Source organism: Propithecus coquereli, unplaced genomic scaffold, assembly GCF_000956105.1.
Source record: "Propithecus coquereli isolate 6110/MARCELLA unplaced genomic scaffold, Pcoq_1.0 Scaffold52, whole genome shotgun sequence".
Taxonomy (NCBI): Eukaryota; Metazoa; Chordata; class Mammalia; order Primates; family Indriidae; genus Propithecus; species Propithecus coquereli.
This window is the reverse complement of record NW_012151063.1, coordinates 7,711,850-7,736,371: the sequence shown is the minus strand read 5'-3', so window position 1 is coordinate 7,736,371 and position 24,522 is coordinate 7,711,850. Positions and strand designations below refer to the sequence as shown.

The 24,522-nt window shown below is 40.0% G+C and overlaps 1 protein-coding gene across 4 annotated transcripts in view; it reads left to right on the top strand.

Annotated features, from left to right (window-relative positions):
- MID1 (midline 1) overlaps positions 1–24,522 on the top strand; it is a 337,134-nt gene that overhangs the window by 220,493 nt on the left and 92,119 nt on the right. For 3 of the 4 annotated variants that reach the window (XM_012656825.1, XM_012656823.1, XM_012656824.1), the window contains exon 2: positions 6,446–7,161. In XM_012656825.1, the coding sequence (XP_012512279.1) occupies positions 6,502–7,161 (660 nt within the window). In that variant the 5' untranslated portion in view covers positions 6,446–6,501. The remainder of the gene's footprint in view (positions 1–6,445; positions 7,162–24,522) is intronic. The other variant, XM_012656826.1, reaches the window with a different exon arrangement.

The following is a 24,522-nucleotide window of genomic DNA, read 5'->3' as shown; positions in this document are numbered from 1 at the left end:
GAAAGGTTTGGAGTAATGATCTAGGAATGCAAAAGAGAGGGTCTGGATCAACAGAGGCAGTGGGAACAGAGGGAAGGAAACCAATACAAAGAGATACTGAGGCTTAATACACATATATCTTGGCTAATGATTTAGATTTGGAAGATGGAGGGTTTTTTTATATTCAACTGTCTTTTTTTTTTATTTCAGGGTATTATGAGGGTACAAACATTTTAGTTACATTTTATGTCTTTGTGGAGAATATGGAGGGTTTATTAGTTCCCTATTGATGCTGTAACAAGTTACCACAAACTTAATGGCTTTAAACAACACAAATTCATTATCTTACAGACCTAGAGGTCAGATGTCTGACACAGGTCTCGCTAGACTAAAAGCAAGGTATCCGCAGGGCAGCATGCCTTCCTGGAGCCTCTCTTCCTCTTCCTTTTACTTGCTTTTTCCAACTTCTAGAGGCTGCTGCATTCCTTGGCTTGTGGCCTTTCCCTCCATCATCAAGTCTTTCTCCCATCTCATCCTTCTGACTCTGACTCTTCTGCCTCCCACTTCCACATTTAGGGAGCCTTGTGATTCCATTGGATCTACCAGGAAGATCCAGGCTAATCTCTCCATCTCAAGGTTAACTGCTTAGCAAGCTCAACTATATCAGCAACATTCATTCCTCTTTGCCCTGTAACCTAAAATATTCACAGGTTCTGAGGAGTAGGATATGGACATCTTTGGGGGCCATTATTCTGCCTCCCACAAAAGAGGGAGGAGTAGAAACTGGCGAGCGTCTGCCTTCTGGTGATCAGGAGGGTGGAAACTCTATGAGGAGATGCCAGGAGCCCCGTAGAGGAGATAAAGACTGGCTTGGGAGGGAAGGGGATACATCCCCTGTGATGTGCAATCTGAGTCTGATGCATTTGCAATACATGAAGCAAAGAACTATCAATGCCAAACTGGGATTCCAGAAAGCGATGGCAGCTGGAGATACAAGCCTAGGAGTCATTCTCAGAGAGGCAGTACATGAAACAAACAAACAAACTGGATGGCTTTTTCAAAGGAAGCATAGGCTATTAGAAAATACTTAGGCTTTGATTAGCAAAAGGAAGAAGTTAGCAGTAGTTAGAGAGAGGAAAACTGGAACAGTACAATTTCAGTGTACACAGTGCTATGGTTTGAACAAGGTTGGTTTTTTTCTCACCACATCTCATGTTGAAATTTGATCCCTGGTGTGGCGGTGCTGGGAGGTGGGGCTTAGTGGGAGGTGTTTAGGTCCTGGGGGTGGATCCTTCATGAATGTCTGGGTGCGGTTCTCAGGGCAGTGAGTTGAGTTCTTGCTCTCACAAGACTGGATTAGTTCTCACGGAATGGATTAGTTCCCCAGCAACCAGGCTGTCATAAAGCGAGGTTCCTCCTCCTGTTGCTCTTTCTTCTTACATGTAGGCTTCCCCTTTGACCTTATCTGCCATCTTTTGACCTAGCATGTGTTTTTCACCAGAAGCAGGGCCATGCTTCTTGTACTTCGCAGCCTGCAGATCCCTGAGCTAAATAAACCTCTTTTCTTTATAAATTACCCAGCTTCAGGTATTCTTCTATAGCAACACAAAACGGACTAAGACACACAGAATGAGAGAGGAAGGGAAAGGAGGAAGGGGGAAGTAAGAACACATTTACATCATTATTTTCCATCAAAACATTCATTTATTAATTTTCCATTTTAAAGAAGTGCTTTCACATAAGTCTTGAATATATAAGAAAGTTTCTTGAAAAGATACCTTGCATCCAGTGTGTCCCAGGATGCAGGACTTGACTGCAACCTGACACTGAAGACTCTCCTGCTTAGGGAGGGATGAGAGAGCGTGCTAGAGGAATTGTAGAGAACATCTGTGGACACTCACCCGTGGACACGCAGACAGCTAATAAGTACCAGAGCTGTGGAATGTCCTAGATCGTCTGGCCACTCGTCCAACTCTCCCCTTTCGCTCACTTTTCTAGATGTTCTAGATGTGCGCTGTTCTAGATGTGTGAACCATGGACAGGCAGAGGGGTGCTGTGAATTGTTGCCATTCCCAGTTTGTTGCAAGGGGCTCCCATGATTACCCACATCCTCTTCTGAATGAGGACCGATTAGCCCATTCACAAAAATGTTGAGCTATAGAATTTCCTGACAATATGCACGTGTGATTTCCTTCTATTGAAGTAAAGGCTAAGAAGCTTTTTTTTTTTTTTTTTGAGGCGTGGAAATTAAATTATGAGGGTTAAGAAGAGACAAAAGAAAGATAACATTTTGAACAAAATCCCCACCTACCCACCACTGTCTGCTTGGTGAACCCCTGTTCATCTTTTAAAACCCACCTCACATTTTCCCTCTTTCAGGATGCCTCTCCCTGTCTCCTTCTCCCCCAGTGTAGAGTCGATTATTCCCTGTCTATCCTTGGCATGCATTTTTTATGTTGCATTACAGTTTGCTCATATTTTTTTCTCCTCTAATGAACCAAAAGATCACTGAGGCAGGGGGCAGATATTACCAGTACTTGACCCAGTACCAAGCACATAGAAGGATTTAAATATTTGGTGAAAGAATGAATGACATTTTAATTTCTCCAAAAAGATATTTTAAGAACACTAGAAAATAAACCATACTAGTTTTTTTAGAGAGAGTAGAATGGGATATGTACAAGTAAGATATTGTCAGTAATTTAACAAAAATGATACCTATACCATGGCAAAATCCAGATAAAAGTGGAAAAAATGGGATCTTCTGTAGATTTCAAACCCAAATCCCTCCTTTTTGGCAGCATACAGGCAAAAGATTTAGAAAATTGGCTGAACCTCACCTACCGCATATAGGTATTTTGCCATCACTTAATACTATTAACCATTTGCAGTGTAGACGCTTGTGCAAAGCACCATGCCAGGCACTATGGCAATAAAAGAAAAAGATCCAGTTCTGAGCAGCTCCTATGAAATCATTCTTTCATGAATTGCCCCTAAGCACTCGACTCACATTATTTCCATTGATGCCAGGTTGAAATCCCACTGCATATCATTTCCCGTTAGCACTCGAAACTTGTACACGCTTGTCAAAGTCTTGCTCCACCATCCTTGCCATTGTCGCCCACACAGCATTTTATTCATATCTCTCTGAAGAGTGACTTTCATTTTATATTCTGGTTAGCTGTATGTGTCTCTGTCTTCTATTACATGGGTCAGCAAAATATTAATATTACCTGTGGGACAATTCCAGCTTGTTAGCTGTTTTTGTGAATACAATTGTGTTGGAACACAGCCACACTGATTCCTTTATGTATTGTGTATGACTGCTTTTGCACTACATTGGTGGAGCTGGGTTGTTGCAACAGAGACCCTATGGCCCACAAAGCCAAAAATGTTTACTATCTTGCCCTTTACAGAAAAAGTTTGTTGACCCCTGGTCTAATATACTGAGAGATCCTTAAAGGCAAGAGCTATGTTTATTCTTTTTGGTTTCAGCCCAAACATCAGCACTTTTAATGGGATCGACAAATATTTGAGTCCTGTATGTACTGGGCACTGTTCTGGGGGCACTAGTGGTATATCTCTCAAAGAGCAAAGCAAAAGCTCTGCTTTCACAGAGCTTATATTCTAGTGTTGGGGACAAGCGGGAGAGAAGGAGCAATAAGCAAAGTAATAGAATATGTCACTGATGAACGTGAGGGAGAAAAAAAATTGAGAAGGGGGGAGAAGGATTGCCTCGAGGGTTGGGTGATCATGGTGGTAGTAGGGGAATTGGTTTTATGTGGGTTCACAGAGAAGGTGACACTGGAGCAGAGTCATGTGGATTGTAAAGACCTTGCAGGGGCGAACCAGGGTTGGGATGTGGTTGGCGTGTCTGAGGAATCACAAGGAGGCCATGTGCCCAGAGCAGAGAGAGCAGTGGGTAGTGTGGGAGGAAATGAGCTCACTGTCTGAGTCTGTGTTGTCTGGGGCTGGTTTTATCCTGGTGAATCTCTCTCTAAGTTAGGTGGGAAGCCCCCGGAGGGCAGCGCAAAGGAGAGGCATGCTCTGTCATGTTTTAGCAGGCTCGCTGGCTACTGAGTGAAGGGTAGACTGTAGAGGCAAGGGTAAGAGTGAGCAGAAGCCCAGAAACCATTTAGAAAGGTCTTATAATAACCTAGATAAGAGATGTTGCTGGCTTGGCCCTTGATAATAGAGATGAGGTGATGAGAATGCCATTTCGGCTTCCTGAGCCAGCCCACTGCCTGACACACAGTAACCACTTCTTGAACGAATGGATAAAAGGTCAGCATTTTCATTAGAGTCCCCAGTGGAATCACCTCTAGAAAATCTCATAGCACCACTCTGGGATGGCATCCTGGCACCTGCATTAAAGATACAACGTCATAGCTCTCCAGACATAATCTGATGATCATCCTTCTGTTCAGAACTATTGGTAGGTGTTCTTGTTTCACCTGAGAACAAAGCAGACCAAAAGGGCTACATTTTCCTTTGAATTTATATGCTTCTGATGGGAAGAAAGAAGAAATTTGATTTAGAGATAATTCTAAATTTTTCCCATGATTAACCAAAATAATGATTAATAGGTAAAACCTTTCAATTTCTTCTGAGCCACCTCTTATGGGCAGAGTTGACTGGGACCAAGTGAGGATGATAGCTTTCTTGCAACAGAACCCCCAGAGTTTCCACTGTAGGTTGTGAAAAGATGAACAAGCTTTAATATCTCAAATGACAGCTGCTCCTTTATTCTTTCTTATGTGGTAAATATTAGCGATTGGTTGAAGATTTTTTTAAAGATATCAAACTTTTATGAAGATAGTAGCTTTTTAATTTTTAACAGGTTCAGGACATATTTTAAACTTTTAATCATCTGTTATCATTCAGTAGGTAGCAAGATGAGCATTAATTTCACTAAAGTACCACATGGTATTTCTGAGGGATGCTATTTCAGAAAAGGTCAAAGTATTCTAGAAATCATGAATTTTGTAAATAAGTGGAGGTGTGAATACACACGATGGCAGATTGTCAGAATTACTAAACACAGCTTTGGATGTGAAACCTTCCCATAAATCCAGCTGAGAACCCCTGCCCCCCAGGGTGATTTGAACCTCCCGACCACTGGGTGAACTGCACTATTCTCCCACAGCCTGCAGTGGGCTGCATCTAATACTCCCGGACCATGCTGCAGACCTCTGCTAATGGTCTTGAAAGGGAGAAGGTTCAAAGAGGCTTGGTTCCCAGGCCTGCTAATGAGCACGAGGCCGCTTTACCCTTAATGAACCAGGGTTTGTGTGGGATTCTTTCCTTCACCCTCTTTGAAGGGAAAGCAGATGAGAGTTCACAAAAGCAGCGAGGTCTTTATGGCGAGGGGAGTGGGCAGCTGGGCCACCCGAAGGTGGCCTGGAGGGGAGGAACAAAGCTGGTGGAGGTCGTGCCCAGGCCAACATGGCTCTGAGTGTGAGGCTGGACCTCCTGCCAGCCTGGCCTATTGCTGGCAACAGTGACAAGCCCACGATGGGAGTTTTTAGGCCAGGAGGGTCCCTCAGCAGTCCTTGCAAGCTTCCTTATTTTATAATCCTTGTCATTGTCATAAAGTAACTTATCATATGAATATGATAACCACTAAAATCCTTGTTCTAATTAAGTAGATCGTTGTTCTAAATATTAGTCGTTGGTGTACAAGCTCACAGCAGCCACCAAAAAGGCCCCCAAGATAGTTTTCTCTGCTTCTCTCTACCCACCCACATCCCACTGCTACATTAAACAATAAAATTATTCAGAAGAGTAATGAACATATGGCAAAAATATTGCCTCTATCACAATCATCTTTGTGAAAGTCAGTGTTTTTTCTCAGGAATATATTTTGGAAAATGACATCCCGTACATAGACATGATTATTTCTGCTGAAATCTGTGCATTTGATTTCATGTGTGTCTCGTGCCCATTTGTATAGTAACTACCTTTCTACAGCTCTTGAAGCCTGCGTTGGTATTGCAAAGTAAAAGTCTTTAAAATACATATACATTAGTATGTAAGTTCATAAATTCAAACTTATAAAAGACTCTATAGTTCATTAATGAACGTTTGTACATTTTAATTTTTCATGCAAGGTGAAACCTGGCTGTGACACAATACGATCATTGTGATTAGATACAAATTATGGAAATTATAGTTTCAGTTACTTTCCAGATTGAAGTGAGGCCTTTTAGAGAACAAAATTGCAAAAAAAGAAAAAGAAAAATTATAACTTTCAGTGACTGGAACTTTGAGAAAATGTTAGCTGATTTGCTGGCTCTGGGTGTTTTTTTTCTCATTTCCCCAGTGACTAGAAAGAGAATTACTTGGAATGTACACACACTTACCCTTTCATGACCCATGTTTGGAATGATTCTGAGATGCATCCGAAGCTGACAGCCCCCCACGGCTGACCCCCTGCGCCTAATCAAATCTTCCGTTCTGTTTCCAGATAGCTGATCGGCTTCCTTGGATTTTGCTGATGACACAGGAGAGCTTTGCCTGAAGATGGAAACACTGGAGTCGGAGCTGACCTGCCCTATTTGTCTGGAGCTCTTTGAGGATCCCCTCCTGCTGCCCTGTGCACACAGCCTCTGCTTCAACTGTGCCCACCGCATCCTGGTTTCACACTGTGCCACCAACGAGTCCGTGGAGTCCATCACCGCCTTCCAGTGCCCCACCTGCCGGCATGTCATCACGCTTAGCCAGCGAGGTCTAGACGGGCTCAAGCGCAACGTCACCCTGCAGAACATCATCGACAGGTTCCAGAAAGCATCAGTGAGTGGGCCCAACTCCCCCAGTGAGACCCGCCGGGAGCGGGCCTTTGACGCCAACACCATGACCTCCGCCGAGAAGGTCCTCTGCCAGTTTTGTGACCAGGATCCTGCCCAGGACGCTGTGAAGACCTGTGTCACTTGCGAAGTGTCCTACTGTGACGAGTGCCTGAAAGCCACTCACCCAAACAAGAAGCCCTTTACAGGCCATCGTTTGATTGAGCCAATTCCGGACTCACACATCCGGGGGCTGATGTGCTTGGAGCACGAGGATGAGAAGGTGAATATGTACTGCGTGACAGATGACCAGTTAATCTGTGCCTTGTGTAAACTGGTTGGGCGGCACCGAGATCATCAGGTGGCAGCTTTGAGCGAGCGCTATGACAAATTGAAGGTTAGTCCCATCCGCCTTTAAGCCAACCCCTTTCTGCCAGCAAATGTCATGGAAATAAAAAGTGTATTCACTGCTCGCTACATGGCAGGTGAAGGTTTTCTCTTCACCTTTGTTATCTGATTAGTTTTAGCATGTTTTTGGCAGCCTATAAATGTTTCACAATAAGGGTATCTTGTAAAAGTTGAGTGCTGCTTGTAATTTTAGCGTTGTCAAGGTGAGGGCGAATTCTAAAAATCTGGATCGTTTTCAATCCTTGCAGTTCTTCCAAAGAGAGCGCTGCCTCTCTCAGAGGGGTGGGGAGAGAGAGAGAGAGAGAGAGAGAAAGAGAGAGGGAGAGAGAATGACACATAAAAGATAAAATCTGGCTTTGGGCATTTTGGGGGCATTTATTTTCCTCACTCATCCAGGAAAACTAATTCACTCTCATTGTACCTGTATCTAGTTACTGCGCAAACAAGAGAATAGAAAGAGGAATGTCTGTAGCAAATGTGGGATTTTAGAGGACACATGACCTTTTTATTCCTTGTGTAAACGATATCCAGCTTATTGGTGAACTACAGTGCTCTGAAAATCTTGGGTTTCACGAAAGAATTCCTTTTCTTGTAGGCTCTTTATTCAATAAGGTTACAGGCAAGACTGTTTGAACTTCACTTTTTACATGAAATTATTAACCTAACTCCAGCTTGGGGGATAATGATTAATACGACTATATGTCAAATAAAAAATCACTCTCTAAATATGGATAGAAAGCACCAGGGAAGAAATAAAAAGCCAAGCTTCCAGATGTCTGTTCAACTTCAGGTGACGGTGGGTCTAATTATTGAAAACTCAGCTGAGAGAGTTTGAGTGAGAGACTATGTTCACCAGCTAATTTTAGATCACAAGACACCAATTAAAAGGAAAGGAAGTATAAATTAAAAGCTCTAAGTAAATATATATTGAAGTCCTTCCTCTCAGGAAAAACACATAACCACATTGTTGAGCAAACAAAATGAATCACATGATCAAAAGAGTATTATCATTCAGAGCACCGTCACCTTTAACAAATGGTTCCTATCACCTCTCCTTAGCTCTAATGGGTGGCTGTGTTTACTGGGACCACATAGTTTATTTTGTGACGGTGGGATTAAAGAGCCCACATCTGGGATTCAGCTTTGCTATTTCTTGACATGTTGAGGGAAGTTGACATGCTGAAGCGAATCCCTGCTTCTAAATGTCACTTGAGCAACAAAAGCTTCACCTGGGCAGCATGTCTCACTTTAAGTGTCCAAAGAGTGACTGGCGCAAATCCATCTATACACCATGTAGAGGAAGTAAAGCACCAGGATTTAGGTGACACAGACAAGGGAAGACAGATGCTGACTGGCGTTCTAGTGCAGCGCACGGCGGCAGCGGAGAAAAGTACCACTGAAGTTAATAATAGCAAAGGTGATGTGTGTCTGAGTTGTGCCTCTAAAGCAGATTCTGCAGAAATTGATATGGCTATCAATTTTTAGAAACCAAAGTTTCTAAACTTTTTTCACTCCTTGTTCTGTTGTTGCAGGGTCGGGGAGAGTGTTTAGAATGATTGAACAGAGATGTTTGATTTTTGTTTTCCAAAGCGTAAACATGCCAGATCTGTTTTCCTTTAACAAAAATGTTCCTTTGATTTGATTAACACTGCCTTTTAACGATTGTTTGTTAAAACACCATAATCATAATGATGTTCTACATTCAATAGCTGCCAGGCTTGATATTTAAACGTGGTAGTAAATTCTGCTCATTACTTGTGTATTGTCACAGCAGAGTTATTAATTATTTATATAACATCTCCAAATTTATGAGGAGGTACTGTCATGCTCTAGCCGTTTTTGGGATGAAAATGAAACTCTTCCATTGTGAGCCCTGTGCACTTGTCTAATCAAGCCACTGGGTTATTGATCATTGGTACTGTCACAGGAAGGACCTGACAGTTAATGAGATAGTATGTTTTATTTTCTAATTACAGAACTATAAGTATATAAACAGCACCCAATGCACCAAAACGCCTTTAAAGCTGTTCAACAAAATATGCTTATGAACATTTGAACAATTAACATACTAGCTCATAGCATGTTTGTTCTAAAACATGCCACTATGTTAGAATTTTTAAAAGTCATAAGAATATATGACATTTGGGTGTCTATGACTTTTCAGTTATCACATATTTATGAACATATGTACTTCCTTGTTTTGTTGAAAACCTAAGTACAATATACATGTTGATTTTTGAAGGAAGTAATAGCATTCTAAAAGGGACAAAACCAAGGAAGTATGTTCTTGTTAATTATTACTTTGGTCTGAAAAAGTGTGCTCTGTACATGTATTTTTCTGTAGCTCTGGGATCTCATATAGATATGGATTTGTGATGATATGGGAACACAAAGCATGGAGAAATTTAAGGATGTTTTCATTGATAAGACAATAGATTTGCTTTGCTTGTTCGGATATGTAAGGACCCAGGTGTCGTATGCTTGAAAATATTTTTGTCCTATTGGTAAAAGTCCATTATATGAAGAGAGGAATTCTGCAATGATTATGAAGAATAATTATTTCTTGCAATGGCACTAAATTTGGGGGGACTTATTTTTACTCATATTAGATGTCAATATAAGAGATGTGTGCTTATATAAAGAATTAGAATATAGTTGTGTACATTACAGTCTTTTCCTAAGCAGAAAAGAAAAAAAGACATACAAATTCCAACATGTAGAATTCATAAAAATAAAATCTTCCAACTCATCTGAAATAGCATCATGTCAGTAATCTAACACTTTCAGAGATTATGCATTGAAAAGCACTCATGAAACATTGAAGCAAAGAGAAAATTAAACTAGCATTTCCTGAACTCTATTTTAAGATAAAAAGAGAAAAGTCTTCCTGCCAAATGCAAAGGTCTCTAAATGGAGCATATCGTAATAGGGAGCTTTTTTTAATACATCATTTTAATTGAATTTTAAGAAGCCTCTCAGTCCTCCAAACTTGGATTAAAATTTTGATTTGTGAACCACATAACATAAGAGAATTTAATATAATGCATTCCAGAGTTTTCAAGGAATTACAATGCAGTAATTCCTCTTTTTCTGTTCCAATATACAATGTTGGGGCTCTTGTTTCTTTTCTCTAGTTACATCTATAAAAATATTCAAATTGAGAAAAATTGACCTTGCCTTGCCTTTCAGTTTCAGCATAGCCCCTTCAAATTAGCTGAAGCTGAAGTTCAGCTCACTCTTTTGCTTTTCTGATTCTAAAGGTTGGCTGAGAGAGGTTGTTTGTATAATTTAGGTTTCAATGGATCATCCCATAGTATTTTCTTAATAGTTCGATAAAAAGTTCCAATTAAAGCTCAGATTTCCTATGGAGGTGAAGACATGAGATTTCACTCTTGGGTTTAGTTTACAGATTGTAAGGTTGTGTATTTTTGAGAGTCTTTTCCAGTTTGCAACTGGGAAAGTTGTAAGTGGATACTGAGCTAGACTTTTTTCTTTTTTCTTAGAATTTCTATAACTTGTTTCTTCTTTGAAAATAGTAGCAGGTATAGTGCAAGTTCTAGTGCAAAGGCATGTGATACACACACACACACACACACATATACATATATGCCTACATGCATGCATTTGTTTATTTAATATTAGAATCTTCCTGAATCTAAACTATATGGCGGCAAATTCAAATAACCAGTATTTCCGTTAGGGATATGTCATTATACAGAAAAGAGATGGCAACAAACATAGCAATAATTATTACCCAAAATATTTTATCTATTCCCTAAATGTTTGGTAGATGGGTAAACATCATTTTTGGACTTGGCATATCTTTTGTGGGAAGATTCTTACCTTGAAGGTTTTTTTTTTGAAGTTCCAAACATTTTTTCAAATGTATCTTTTTGTTTATTGATTTCCATTTTAAATGCCTTCAGATCAGGGCTTGAGACAATTGCATATGCAAATTTTCCATAAACTCACTAATTTTTAAAATCTGCTTAATAATTAATAACTAGGAAATGTGCATTTAAGCCTCCCACTTAGTGAAATTTTCAAGTTCTCTTCATAGCTCTTTCATTTTTCTTTCTTTAAGACTTTTGATGCTATGTTATTAAGAATGTATACGTTCATATAGGTTTTTTGAGAGATCATAAAAAATTAAGTTAATATGTGTTTAATAAATGAAGATGGTATGAACAGAAACAATCCCTGCCCTCACGGAGTTTATAGTCAAGTAGAGAATTTGAACAGCTACTAAATATTTTCTCTGTTGGTGGTGGAGGTAGGCACATAGTGCTCAAAGCAAGGACACTCACCCCAACCCTGAGAGATGGAGAAAGGCTTCCCAGAAAATGGGCCATTGCACCTACCATTTCCAAGCCTTGTATTAGAAAACAATGCTGAATTTACTAGATGTTTGTAAAATTTCTGTTATCAGTTATTCCTTTTTCACTTTTTACCACACAGGACGTCCTTTATGTAATGCTATATAGTTTTTCAAACTAATTCACAATAATTCCAGGTTAGATTTTAATCTAAAATACAAATATTCCATATTCTGTTTCACCATGTGGTATGTGAGTAAGTCAGACATATGTCTTCTAAAATGTTTTGGTTATATGGGGTCTCACCAGTTCCAACTGACTCCTTGAAGATGCAATTAATTCTGTTTCTACTTATTTTATGGCAACATTTCTTTAGTCTGCAATGAATATTTTTTCCTTTTAGTTTTAGTTGACAATACAATTATATACAATGTAATAATTGTATATATTTATGGGAACAGAGTGATATTTCCATAGGTGTATACAATGTGTTGCAATGTATATATTTTTAAAGTTCCCATGTGATGAAAATAAGGTTTCCAAATATTTATAAAATATGTTAAAATTATATTTTAATTTTTTTAGTTTGCTACAAAAATATTTATGATAGATGGAGTAAAAGAAAACATCTCCAGGAGTACGTTCTTAATGGGAAACTCGAGGCAGTGTCCTTTTCCCCTCCTCTCACCTGTCTAGCCCCCAGCGAGTCCCCCTCTCCACTCCTTCACCTGCAAAGAAGAAGTAATATTGCCTGATGATTTTTTATTATTATTGGAATCATTTCTGGTAAGCTCAGAGAGTTCCGGAAAATGCACAAACAAGTACACAAGGTACCTCTTAGTCATATGGCTGTGTAAACAAATGTAATTCTTGGGCGCCTTGTTAACGTCCCTGTGCTGCATTTTACTTGTCTATAAAACGAGGCTAATAATGTATAGTACTTACTTTCACAGAAACTTGGGAGAGCAAAATAAAGTGTTTTATATAAACCCATAGCATTGTGCCCGGGCCAGAGGAAGCCTGCAATATGTGTCAGAACAACTGTTAGAATAAAAGCCAGGAGGAAGAATGTGTAATGGTTAAGTGTGTGGACTTTGGCGGAAGACTGACTGCCAGATATTTTTTAACCGCTGCTTGTATTATTTGTATGTGAGATACAGGCCCATGTTGTTGCTTTAATACATTTCGTAGTTTTATTTCTAAAGTACCTGGCAAAGGACAGAGATGTGACAATTAAACACTTGTTGATGAACATGCGCAGAATTGACGAGTTAGACGAGTGTTTTGGGATTCGGAGGAGGAAGACATGACTCTGGTTTTGAGTAGACAATAAACCTTGCTTCAGGGTGGTAGGATTTAAGGCTGCTTTGACAGATCTGTGGATCATGCATCAAAGAAGAGTGAGGTGCTCTGCGGGAGTGAGAGGCCAGCAGAGACCTGTTGGCAGGAATAGGCATGACAGCTTTGGAATTCTAGAAAATGCTGGCTAGGGCATGGGGTGCTGACTGAGGAGCCAGGAGAGAGAATGTTGGAAGAGTCACCTTGGGAGAAGATTTTGAAAGTCTTTGAATGCCAGGTTAAGGGTTTGGGCCATTGTTAGTCTTTTCTATACAATGACAGTGAAATAATTTTCTTTTTGACAAAGGGGCTAATGTAATGTATATTTCCTGAGAGAAAATACACAATTAGAATGAGTAAGGTTACTGTGATCACAGAAGGAATAAAAAAGGGAAAAGACATTCACATTACTTTATATTTTGTGGTTCCCACCCTACCCCATGAGACAGGTTCTCACTCTATTGCCCAGGCTGGAGTGCAATGGTGAGATCATAGCTCACTGCAACCTCAAACTCCTGGGCTCAAGCAATCCTCAGCCTCCCAAGTAGCTGGGACTACAGGTGCATGCCACCATGCCTGGCTAATTTTTTAAAATTTTTTTTGTAGAAATGGGGTCTCACTACATTGCCCAGGCTGGTCTCAAATCCTTGGCCTCAAGTGATCCTCCTGCCTTGGCCTCCCAAAGTGCTGGGATTGAGCCACTGCACCCAGCTGTGTTCTCTTTTTTAATTGGCAGAGAGAAGTAGTATCACACAGGTCAAAAACCACCACCCTGTCAACAGAAATGTGTAAAAGTATAAGATACGAGATCTTGCCCCTGAAGACTAGGAAGAAATAGGAGTTGTCATTGCTGATTGGCTCTTGGATCCAGGCAAAAATATGATTTTTTTTCTTGCTTTTCTAGCACAGCAAAGGCACAGTGAGGATGACATGTGACTTTTTTCTTCTGGTTTTTTGATTCACAATAAGGAGAATGCTGTTCAAACCTCTGAATGCCCACTATAAACCAAAATAATGCTTTAGAGTCAGAAGCAACCTTGGAGCTCATGCTGTTCCATCCCCATTCTACAGATGAGGAAACTGGAGCTGAGAGTGGTAAAAGGAGTTGCCCCAAATCACTTAGCAAGTAGTAACTCTGAACTAACACCAGAGCACAGTTCCCTGCTGGCCAGTTTGTTCCGTGTCTGTTCTGCTACTTTCTACTGCAGTTAACAGTGCCAGCACAGGCAGCATCGCCTTTCAAGTGGTTCAGACATTTCTAAAGTCTCTTTTGAGGTTTTTGGGAGTAAATGCAGTGATTACAGTGATTTTAAACACACACCTGGCCTGGCTACAAGCCACCATCATGGGTGTAGGATGATGCCTTACCACGTGGTCTGAAAATTACAGCAGAGATGTGGCTTTGGAGCGATGCCTGTAGGGCCACCAAAAAAAAGCTACCTTGAAGATATCCCCATGCCGCCATTTTCCGTAGTTGGGCCAGTGTATATTGAACTGTCTTGAAGGGCCGTACTTCATTCTTGGAGCTGGACCCAGATACCTTGGGGACACTGCAGAGGAAAGGAGAGTTAAGGAATGAGAAAACAAAGGACTTGTGGTTACAACTTAAATGGAATCACTAATTTCCCTCTTAGGATAATTTTTTCCTGAATGTCTTAATATGCAAATAAAAAAACTATGATTTTGTTTAAATATATAAAACGAGTAAATATAAGTCAAGAGTGTCTATTTGTGTGTGGCATTCGATTTTAAGTTGGAAAGTTTTGAAAGAATGCAATTCATCTTCATCAGTTACAAAGTTAAAATTGGTAAGATTTGCTGACATTACATTAACTAAATATTTCATTTTTTGGCCTATGATATTCCGAACTCTCATTCTATGTCATTGACAAATCATAAATTAGATTATTCTTAGAAAGACTGGTAAATTTTTTGACATTGAATAGATCAATAATAAAGTGGGCATGAGTAGCCTGAGAACGTGAATGTGACTAAAGATTTGATTTATTCTCAGAACGTGACATAAGCATTATGGAAAAATCTGATGCAAGTGAATTTGCAAAATTGACTTAAACATTATTCATTTTATGTTCTGGAATTTTGGGCATGACACTTAAGGTTTCTGCATACCCACAAGGTATGTATGGCTTTTAAGCTGACAGAGGAAAACACATTTTGCATTTCTCATCAAAAACAAAAATGCTTATAAAGTGCTTAGCATGGTGATTGGCACATAGTAAGTGTTGGATGAACTCGAGGTATTATTTTATCTGGGCATTTACTGTTACAATAAAGGCTTCATTGCTATCATCCAATTGTGAATTTCTTGACAGTATCATAAATTACTCAGTGTTTATAGGACTGATATGTGTTGCTGGCTGACATGGGAAACTTTGAACAACTCTCAAGGGAATTGTAATTGGGTGGAAACTGATTTGTCCTTCTTTCTAAACCAAGCTAAATAGTAAAATGGACTTTTAAGAGGCAGTGAATGGTGAACTGAAAGAAATGGCTTTAAAAACAAGCCCCAATTTGAAGTCCAAGGCAATAAGCTGGTCATGTTCCTGGTTTATCTGATTAGATCAGCACCACAGCTGCCATCAGAGCACCTACAACTATTTCCAAGAAAAGAGAAGGCTGTATTTTACACCATGGCTGTCACATTTAGACACCTCTAGACAGATGAGATAAAGACAGGTGACACGACACACAGGCAGCCTAGGCCAAACACGAGCTCAGTGGGCCAGCTTTCTTTTTCGTCGTAGGGTTGCGTTTGATGTATGAGTGAAGGACGGACCAAGTGGGCCCTGGGCCATGTGTTAGTAGCTGTCTCCCTCGAAATAGAAAGAAGGAGGGTCTTCAATATTGGCAGGGCTGGGGGAGGAGGAAAGCTCTGAAGTGAAGGAGCTTGCAGAAGGGGAAGGCTTCCAGCCCCTCCACTGTAGTGGCCCTGGGGTGTTTTGTTCTCTGTACTCTCTTCTGTGCCAGTTGTATAGAATGCGTAAAATAGTAGTGTCATCATCTGTCTCCTCCTTTATATCTCTTTTGTTACTTGCTGGGGAAAAATCAGGAAAATAATAGTTTTTATTTACACTGGAATAGACTAGGTTCTTTTTTTTTTTTTAAGATTGTCTTTTTAGAGGTGGGGGTCTCGCTATATTGGCCAGGCTGGTCTCAAACTCCTGGGCTCAATGATCTTCCTGCCTTGGCTTCCTGAGTAGCTAGGATTACAGGTGTGCACCACTGTGCCTGGCTCTAGACTAGGTTCTTATTACTGAAACAATATAGAAATCACAAAAAGCTTCTATTCCTTCGTGCCTTTATAAATATTCTTCTCCCTATCTGCCTTATCAAATCTTGCTTTTAAATAAAAGGAAAAAAGAAAAGAACCTTATTTATTTACCTGAAGAATATTTTCATATAGCTACTATAAGAGAAGCACTGGGCAAACTCTGGGAATGTGTAAATAAATAACAAAGATAAGTTGTTGCTTCTATGGTCTAGAGCTAATTACGACATGTAATAAGAGTATATAAAAGGGCTGTGAAAAGAGTTCCATAGAGCTCAATCCGTGAAATAATTTTTTTTTATTTCCGCATATTATGGGGGTACAGATGTTTAGGTTACGTATGTTGCCCTTGCCCCCCTCCCCGCTAAGTCCGAGTTTCAAGTATGTCCATCCTTCGGGTGGTGCGCATTGCACTCTTTGTGTATGCAAATACCCGTCCCCTCCTCCCTCCTCCCCCTTCCCCCATCCAATAGATGTTATTCTTATATGTGCATTTATGTGTTGATCAGTTAATACCAATTTGATGGTGAGTACATGTGGTGCTTGTCTTTCCATTCTTGGGATACTCACTTAGTAGAATGCGTTCCAGCTCTATCCAGGAGTATACAAGAGGTGCTATACCGCCATTGTTCCTTAAAGCTGAATAGTACTCCATGGTATACATATACCACATTTTATTAATCCACTCATGTATTGATGGACACTTGGGTTGTTTCCACATCTTTGCAATTGTGAATTGTGCTGCTATAAACATTCGGGTGCAGGTGTCTTTCTTATACAGTATCATTTGGTCTTTTGGGTAGATGCCCAGTAATGGGATTGCTGGATTTTTAATGTGAGTAACCATCAAAAACTGCTAGCTTTGGTGTTGAAATCTGGAAATTGCTTAATTCTAAAAGCTGAAGTGAAAACACATTTCATTGAAAAGCAACATGCAGAGAGGACAAACAGTGACATTCACACTGTACGGTCCTTTGGACTTGCAGGTAAGGGCAAAATCTGAGGGGTCCAATCCATGATAAAATCCGGGCCAGACGCTTTCTTATTAAAGGTCTACTGTTCATGGGCTGGACTGTTAGCTCTTCTCATGTGCTTTCCACAGAGGTCTCCATTTCCTTCCTGAACAGGGCTAATAGGTCAGGTAAATATCCAGGCTCACAAGCAATTTATGTCATTTCCACTCTGAAAGGACCCATCTCTAGGAAGATATTATGAGAGGCAAATTTGCGGAAGTGCTATTGTGTTAACCAAGCCAGATGGTGAACTTGCTTTAACTGTTATGGAATTTTTACGAACTTAGGTGTTAGGATGAATATCCTGACCTGGTAGAGAGTGTTTATTTCCCCCTCCTTTGACCCTTGACATGGCTGTCCCGAGCTCAGTTGCTCTTGGTTGGTGTGGTCAGAGACAAAGCCAAGAAGAGTGAAATGGGCAGACTTTCAGACTATTGCTTCTGGAAGATCTAGGAGAAGCCATACGAACCCCACCCAGGGAGCTTAGAGGGAGATGCTGTTCTTGCCCCTGGATTGCTGAATTAAGCCCTATTGTGTCCCAGCAAACAAGGGCCTCACCTGTTTATAGTGCTTAGCTCCTTAAGTGAACTGGTTCCAGTTACTTTTTGATTTTAAAAATTCATCTGAAAACATATCAGGCAAGGCCATCAGGCTGCCTTCATACCTCTAGGAAAAAGTCTTCTAGGCCAGGGCTGAGTGGTAGTAAAGGGAGGCGAAGTTATCTTTCAAGACGCTGCTTTAAGTTGTTTTTGAGATGTGGTTCAAGAGTATTTGTTGATCCAACACCAAGAACCAGCTATTACCAAGAATAATAACTAGCATTTGTAAATCTCCAGATTGACAGCTTGCAAAGCACTTTCAAGTATTATTTGATCCTTGAAACAACTGTGTATCTCCTGCAAAAATATGGGAATGGTAATACCCGCTCATTAGGGATCTTGGGAGGATTAAATGAGATAATATAGGTCCAAGTGTCTAGCCCAGCATCTAGTGGGTGGGAGCAACTCTGTAAATAGGAACCGTCTTAATGATGCAGAACATGAGGCCACGGGAAATTAAAAGGTATAACTACAGTCAGAGAACTGGAAGTTTAAGGGCTCAGACCCAGGGATCCCATTTTGCCCCTGACTAATCATAACCTATGATTAAAGCAGAATTATGACCCAAACATGGCACACTTAAAAAACTAATGAGAAAGAAAGAGTTTGGGCATGGAAAGAAAGTATTTTTGCCTTCACTTTTGACACACGGGCTCCCTGGACTAAGCCAAGAAGTTTCCTTTGAAGTGGTGACTATGATTTAAGATGATCTATTTTCCATTCTAATGTAAATAAAGAAGTAAAAATACAAAGTTAAAATATGGAAATCAGTGTGGAATCATTTTTATTTACTTACAGTAATATTGAATTATTCAGTACTCAGTAGCTGCCCTATACCTAAGTATTACATGAGTGAATGGATCTCTGATGATCTCTAAATTCATTTCATCACTTGAAATGTGATTATTTATTTGCCCTGGTTAAAATGTAAATTTAGAGTCTTAGTCTATGTGTTTGACATTTCAAATCTCCTAAGAGATCTAAATGAGTTCTTATTCATATTTTGTTATTTATGCCAAAGCATGGATACAAATAAAAATGGTCACCATGTGTTAGTCAATAATAAAAATTTTGGTCTGTTATCCCTTCCTCCCTCTAGGACCACGAAACAGTCAGAATTGTAGGTTTAAATTGGTTTCTTAGACAAGCAAATCTCAAACATAGATGTACACAGGAACCTCTCATTAAAGATTCTCATTTAGCAGACCTCAGACAAGTTTGGAGTCTGATTTCAACTTATGTCCTGGCCTTGCCGTTTTAGAGTTGTGTGAACTTAAGGAAAAAACCAAAACTAACTTTTCTAAGCCTCATTTCCTCATCAGCAAAACAGAGGTAATAATTCAATATTAAACCCCGTAACACTTGTCCGGTGGAAAACCCTGGACAAAGGATAGTGGTTCCTTTTTCCATTACTATTGTTATTTCCTGAAGGCTTTTATCTTTACCCCTTTATTCCAAATGTTAAGTCTTTTCTGTAGTTATACAGACAATACAGTCAGCCCTCTGTAGATACATATGGATTCTACATCCCAGGATTCGACCAACTGTGGATTGAAAATATTCAAAAAATAAATTAAATTACAATACAACAATTAAAAATACAAATGAAAACAATATAGTATAACAACATTTGCATTGTGTTAGGTATTATAAGTAATCTAGAGATGACTTAAGGTATACAGGAGGATACGTGTAGGTTATATGCAAATACTGAACCATTTTATATCAGGGCCTTGTGCATCTGTGGATTTAGGTATTCTCGGAGGGTCCTGGAACCAATCCTCCACAGATACTGAGGGGCAACTGTATATGTTCTTATAAAAAGTCAGACAGTACAGTTTATATAAATAAAAGTGAATCCTCAATCCTTCCAGCCCTTTCTCTACCAACTCCTGATTATTCTTAAAGGACCAACTTAAGCCTCACTGTGGACTGCTCCAGCTTAGCTTTTAAATAAAATTGTCTAATCTCCAACATTTCCTATTCCGTTTACCACCTCTTCACAATTACATACTATTCACGTATTATTTTATAAACATTCTTTGGGCGGAAGTCTTCCCTCCCCAATTATTTTTCAATTTCTAAAGCCCAGTAACTATATCTTATAGTTCTTTTGTAACTGAATACTCATTTTTCAATGACTAGAGCATTTTGAAAAGGTACAAGGTATTTTATCAGTAACAAATACTTGTTCAAACAAGTGGAAAAAGTCTATAATAATTTAATTAGATTATAGTCTCTATTGTGTAGGTAGAATTTGCCCATAGATTTTAAAAAAAGGAAAATCATAGCTCACCAACCATTCTTTTGAATTTCAAATACATAGGCAAGCAAAATATTGCCTTTCAGTTCTCTGCGTTTTTCCCTCCCTCCCTCCCTCCCTTCCTTCCTTCCTTCCTTCCTTTTCTTTCAACAGGGTCTCACTGTGTTGCCCGAGCTACTAGAGTGCAGTGGCATCATCATAACTCACTGCAACCTCCAATTCCTGGGCTCGAGCGATCCTCTTGCCTCAGCCTCCTGAGTAACTGGGGCTACAGCTGAGTGCCACCAGGCCCAGCTAATTTTTCTACTTTTTGTAGAGATAGGATCTCACTATTGCCCAGGTTGGTGAATTCCTTTCTAAATCTGCAAATTCCTATCCAGTGATTTCTTTCAAGAAAGTCTTGTAACGAGACCACCATTTGATTTTTTAAAACTTTAGTTCAGGCAGTGGTGTTGAAATATTTGTCATTCACGGGAGTAGGATAAAATAATACTATATATGTGTACAGTTGACCTGTCGTATCCGTGGGTTTCGCATCATGGCTTCTACCAACCTCAAATTGAAAATATTTGAAACAAAAAAAATGGATGGTTTCATCTATACTGAACATGTACAGACTTTTTTCTTGTCGTTATTCCCTAAACAATACAGTGTAACAACTATTTACATAGCATTTACCCTGTATTAAGTACTGTAGGTAAGCCAGGCATGATTTAAAGTATACGGGAGTATGTGCCCAGATTATATGCAAATACTATACCATTTTATATCAGGGACGTGAGCATCCATGGATTTTGGTATCCTTGGGGGTCTTGGAAGCAATCCCCTGCAGATAGGGATGACTTGTATATTTTATGCATAGATATTTTGTGTGTATATTTCATTCCCTGCTGCCTCGGAATAGAGTTAATTTTAGTTCCACTTTGAGACAGGATGGTAAGAAATCATGAGCACTGTAGGGTAAACTTAGCTATACACAATTGCTTTATTGTCACATCTTGGAAGGGAAGGGGGGAAGAGGGCTGTCACTGGCAGCCAGTGGATCAAGGCCAGGGATGCTGCTAAACATCCTAAATGCACAGGACAGCCCCCTAACAAGAGAGAATCTTGCGGCCCTAAATGTCAATGGTACCGAAGTTGAGAAATCCTGAATCGAACCAAAGCATCTTTGCTAACAACGTAAGGGAAACAGTCAGTTTCACCATTAGAGGCATTTACTTGTTTGTGCAGCCTCCAAACCAAATCTATTTTGAGATGTGGAGAGCTCAGACTTTGCAGAGATCCTCTCCCACCATCTGCAGGCGCTCTGAGTGGCAGCCTGAAAGCAGCCACAGAGCTCTGTGCACAGCAGGCTTCTTCCACCCCATTCCCCTAGTCCGACTCTGAGTAGTCTGGGCCCGCACATGCCGTCCTTCAGGCAGTTTCAGCGATATTTAAACCTCCAAAGGCTTATGAAATATTCTTTAATCCCTTCCCAAAACATGATTTAGGTGCAGTTGATATTATCTGCTATCCCCCAGATTTCCTAGTGTTTGCAGCTCATTTTCAGGACTACCTTCCAGGTGTAGCTGTCTGCGTCCGAGACAGGAGAGCCTGGGGCTTTCCTCCAAGTGGGGAGTCTGCAGAGAACGGGCTGGCAGCTGAGATTTGCACCCGAATGGCTTATATTTGATATATAATAGTTTTAATTGTGATATTTTAAAAAATTATTTTTACAGATCAAAAGTTGACTCATTAAATCTGTTAGTCTGTTTTAAATCTGCCTTCGAAAAGAACCCTTTATATTCATGTGGCATTGCGTCTTTAAGTATTTATCCTTGAAAAACCATAGATTCTAAACTCCTCAAGCCAGAGACTTGGAATGGCATAAATCAAATGTGAGTCTTCAATGCCGAGGCTGAATTTATTCAGGCACAATTTCCAAGTGTTTGTTCCTGTTGGCAGATACTACTTATTTTACGAGAAGTTCATGTGGTGAAAGCGCTGAACTCGAAGGGCCTTCGTGATGATCTTGTCCAGTGGTTCTCAACCTGAGCTGCACATGGACCACCTTGAGCAGGAGCCCTGCCCAACGGCACAAGATCTGGGGTGCAGCTCAGGCACTGTGCTTTTCCCAAAACTCCCCCAAGTGATTCTATGTGCAACCTTGATGAAAAAACTTTAGTCTTGCTCAACCCCTCAGTTACAAGTGGGGAAACTGAGGTCCAGGTTAATTCATAAAGGCAGGAGTCAGCAGACACTGCAAAGGGCCAGCTACTAAATCTTTCTGGCTTTGTAGGCTACATGGTTTCTGTGGGAACTGCTCAACTCTGCTTGAAAGTAGCCGTAGACAATCCAGAGACAAAGGAGCATGCCTGGGCACCAATAAAACTTTATCAAAACAGGTGGCCAGCTGGATTTGGCCCATGGGCCACAGTTTACCAACCCCCGGTTTAGGTCTCATAGTTGATTAGTAGAAACTCATATATGCTGGACCACAGATAGGCCAACAAGTTGTTTCTTCCACGAGGTGCAGTCTTCTTGTTTGAGACAGTGTCTATAACATACCCAGTTTCTGTAGAAATTAAATAAATACTTGTATGTAAGTTAAGGCAAGTATCTTAGTGTGGGTACTCATAGTGTAGAACACAGGAATTTTCTTTGTCTGTGTCCTTATAAGAGGTCTACATTTTGAAGGTATTTACCAAATTTTAAATAATAACTACACTATCCGTGTTCAACTAAAGTAATAACCCACACAATAGTATTCCTGTCCAAGAGATTCTTTTTCAGCTAGAGAGTCAGAAAATGAGACAATGCAATCAGATCACCAAAGCAAGAAGGAAAAAATATCTGTTAAGGAAAATGGAGATCTGATTTTTTTTCCACCCAGTAAAGAAATCAGTTGTAAATCTCTCAATTCTTTGTCATTGTACTGATGACCCATGGGGAGATGTTTTATTCAGATTTCTTCTGAATAAATCTGAGTAAATTTGAACATTCTATCTAATAGCTAGTGGTACTTCCTAGGAGTCCTTGGGAGTAACCATGGACTAAGGCTGAGGTGGTGGAAAGGAAGCCATCACAATTAATCTGGAGAGTTATGTGTTTGGCACTTAGAACAATTTTGGTCTTTTTCAGTATTTGTGTAGCTTTTCCTCCAAAATACACTCATAAAAATAGGTTTCCTGGACGGGCACGGTGGCTCACGCCTGTAATCCTAGCTCTCTGGGAGGCCGAGGCGGGCAGATTGTTTGAGCTCAGGAGTTCGAGACCAGCCTGAGCAAGAGCGAGACCCCGTCTCTACTAAAAATAGAAAGAAATTAATTGGACAACTAAAAAAATACATTAAAAAAAATTAGCCGGGCATGGTGGCACATGCCTGTAGTCCCAGCTACTTGGGAGGCTGAGGCAGAAGGATAGCTTGAGCCCAGGAGTTTGAAGTTGCTGTGAGCTAGGATGACACCACGGCACTCTAGCCCGGGCAAAAAAGTGAGACTCTGTCTCAAAAAAAAAAAAAAAAATAGGTTTCCTGAAAGGTTCAAAAGCCCTTGAATCTGGTCATTTTCCTTGGAGGAGGATTGATTTATCTCTATTTGGTAGTTACCTTCAAATCTGTGTTTTTCAGAGAAAGTGACTCTGCCTCTTCCATTTTGTTTCTAAACAATACGTTCAATAAAAGTGTTTCCTGTCCTGAAAAAAATCACAGTCATATTTATAATTTAAAAATAGTGTTCTGTTAAGATTCCTGTGAGTGGGTAAACACTAGAGATAGTGAAACAAAATCAAGTCGTTTCCCACAAATTGATGTCCCTCTCTATGCTGTCATTATTGAACCGGGTTTATTGAAGGGGGCATTACAGAGAGTGGCACTGTAGAGGGACATCATAGGTAACATCATCATTGAGGACATTATAGACAATAACATCATAGACTGGGTATCATAGAGACATCATAGATAATAGTTGCATGGGAAGGAGCCTCATCGAGAGGGACCTTACAGAGGGGACATGGGAGATACAGTGGTAGATTAAAATAATCCAATACTCAACTTAGCTAAATAAATAGTAGTGATTATAATTTATGAGGGGTGCCTATGCTAATTACAATATGCATAATTACAACAGGTGGTTTTCATCATTTTATGCTTAAGTCATGCTATTATGCTATGTTTTCTCTTCTTGCCTAGTTCTATGATATGTGTGGTCATAGGCTTACAATTTTTAGAAGGTACTGGCAAATACGGTTGTGATGAACTGTTTCTCTCTGAAGCTTTCTGCAGTAATCCTCCTGGCATTATTGAGTTTACCTTAATCACATTTAATTAGAGGCTATTTGCAGTCCCACCAACCTTAATTTGAATTTTGGCTCTGCCTCGGATAACCTTTACCTTGAGAAGGTTTCTGAACATCTCTAAATCTGAGTTCCCAAATTATAAAGTAGGTCCAGCAATAATTGCCTCTCATCGCTTATGTGAGGAGTGTATGAGATTGTGCCTGTAAAGGATCGAGTAAGTAGAATGCCTGGTACTCCAAAAACTTTCAAGAATTGTT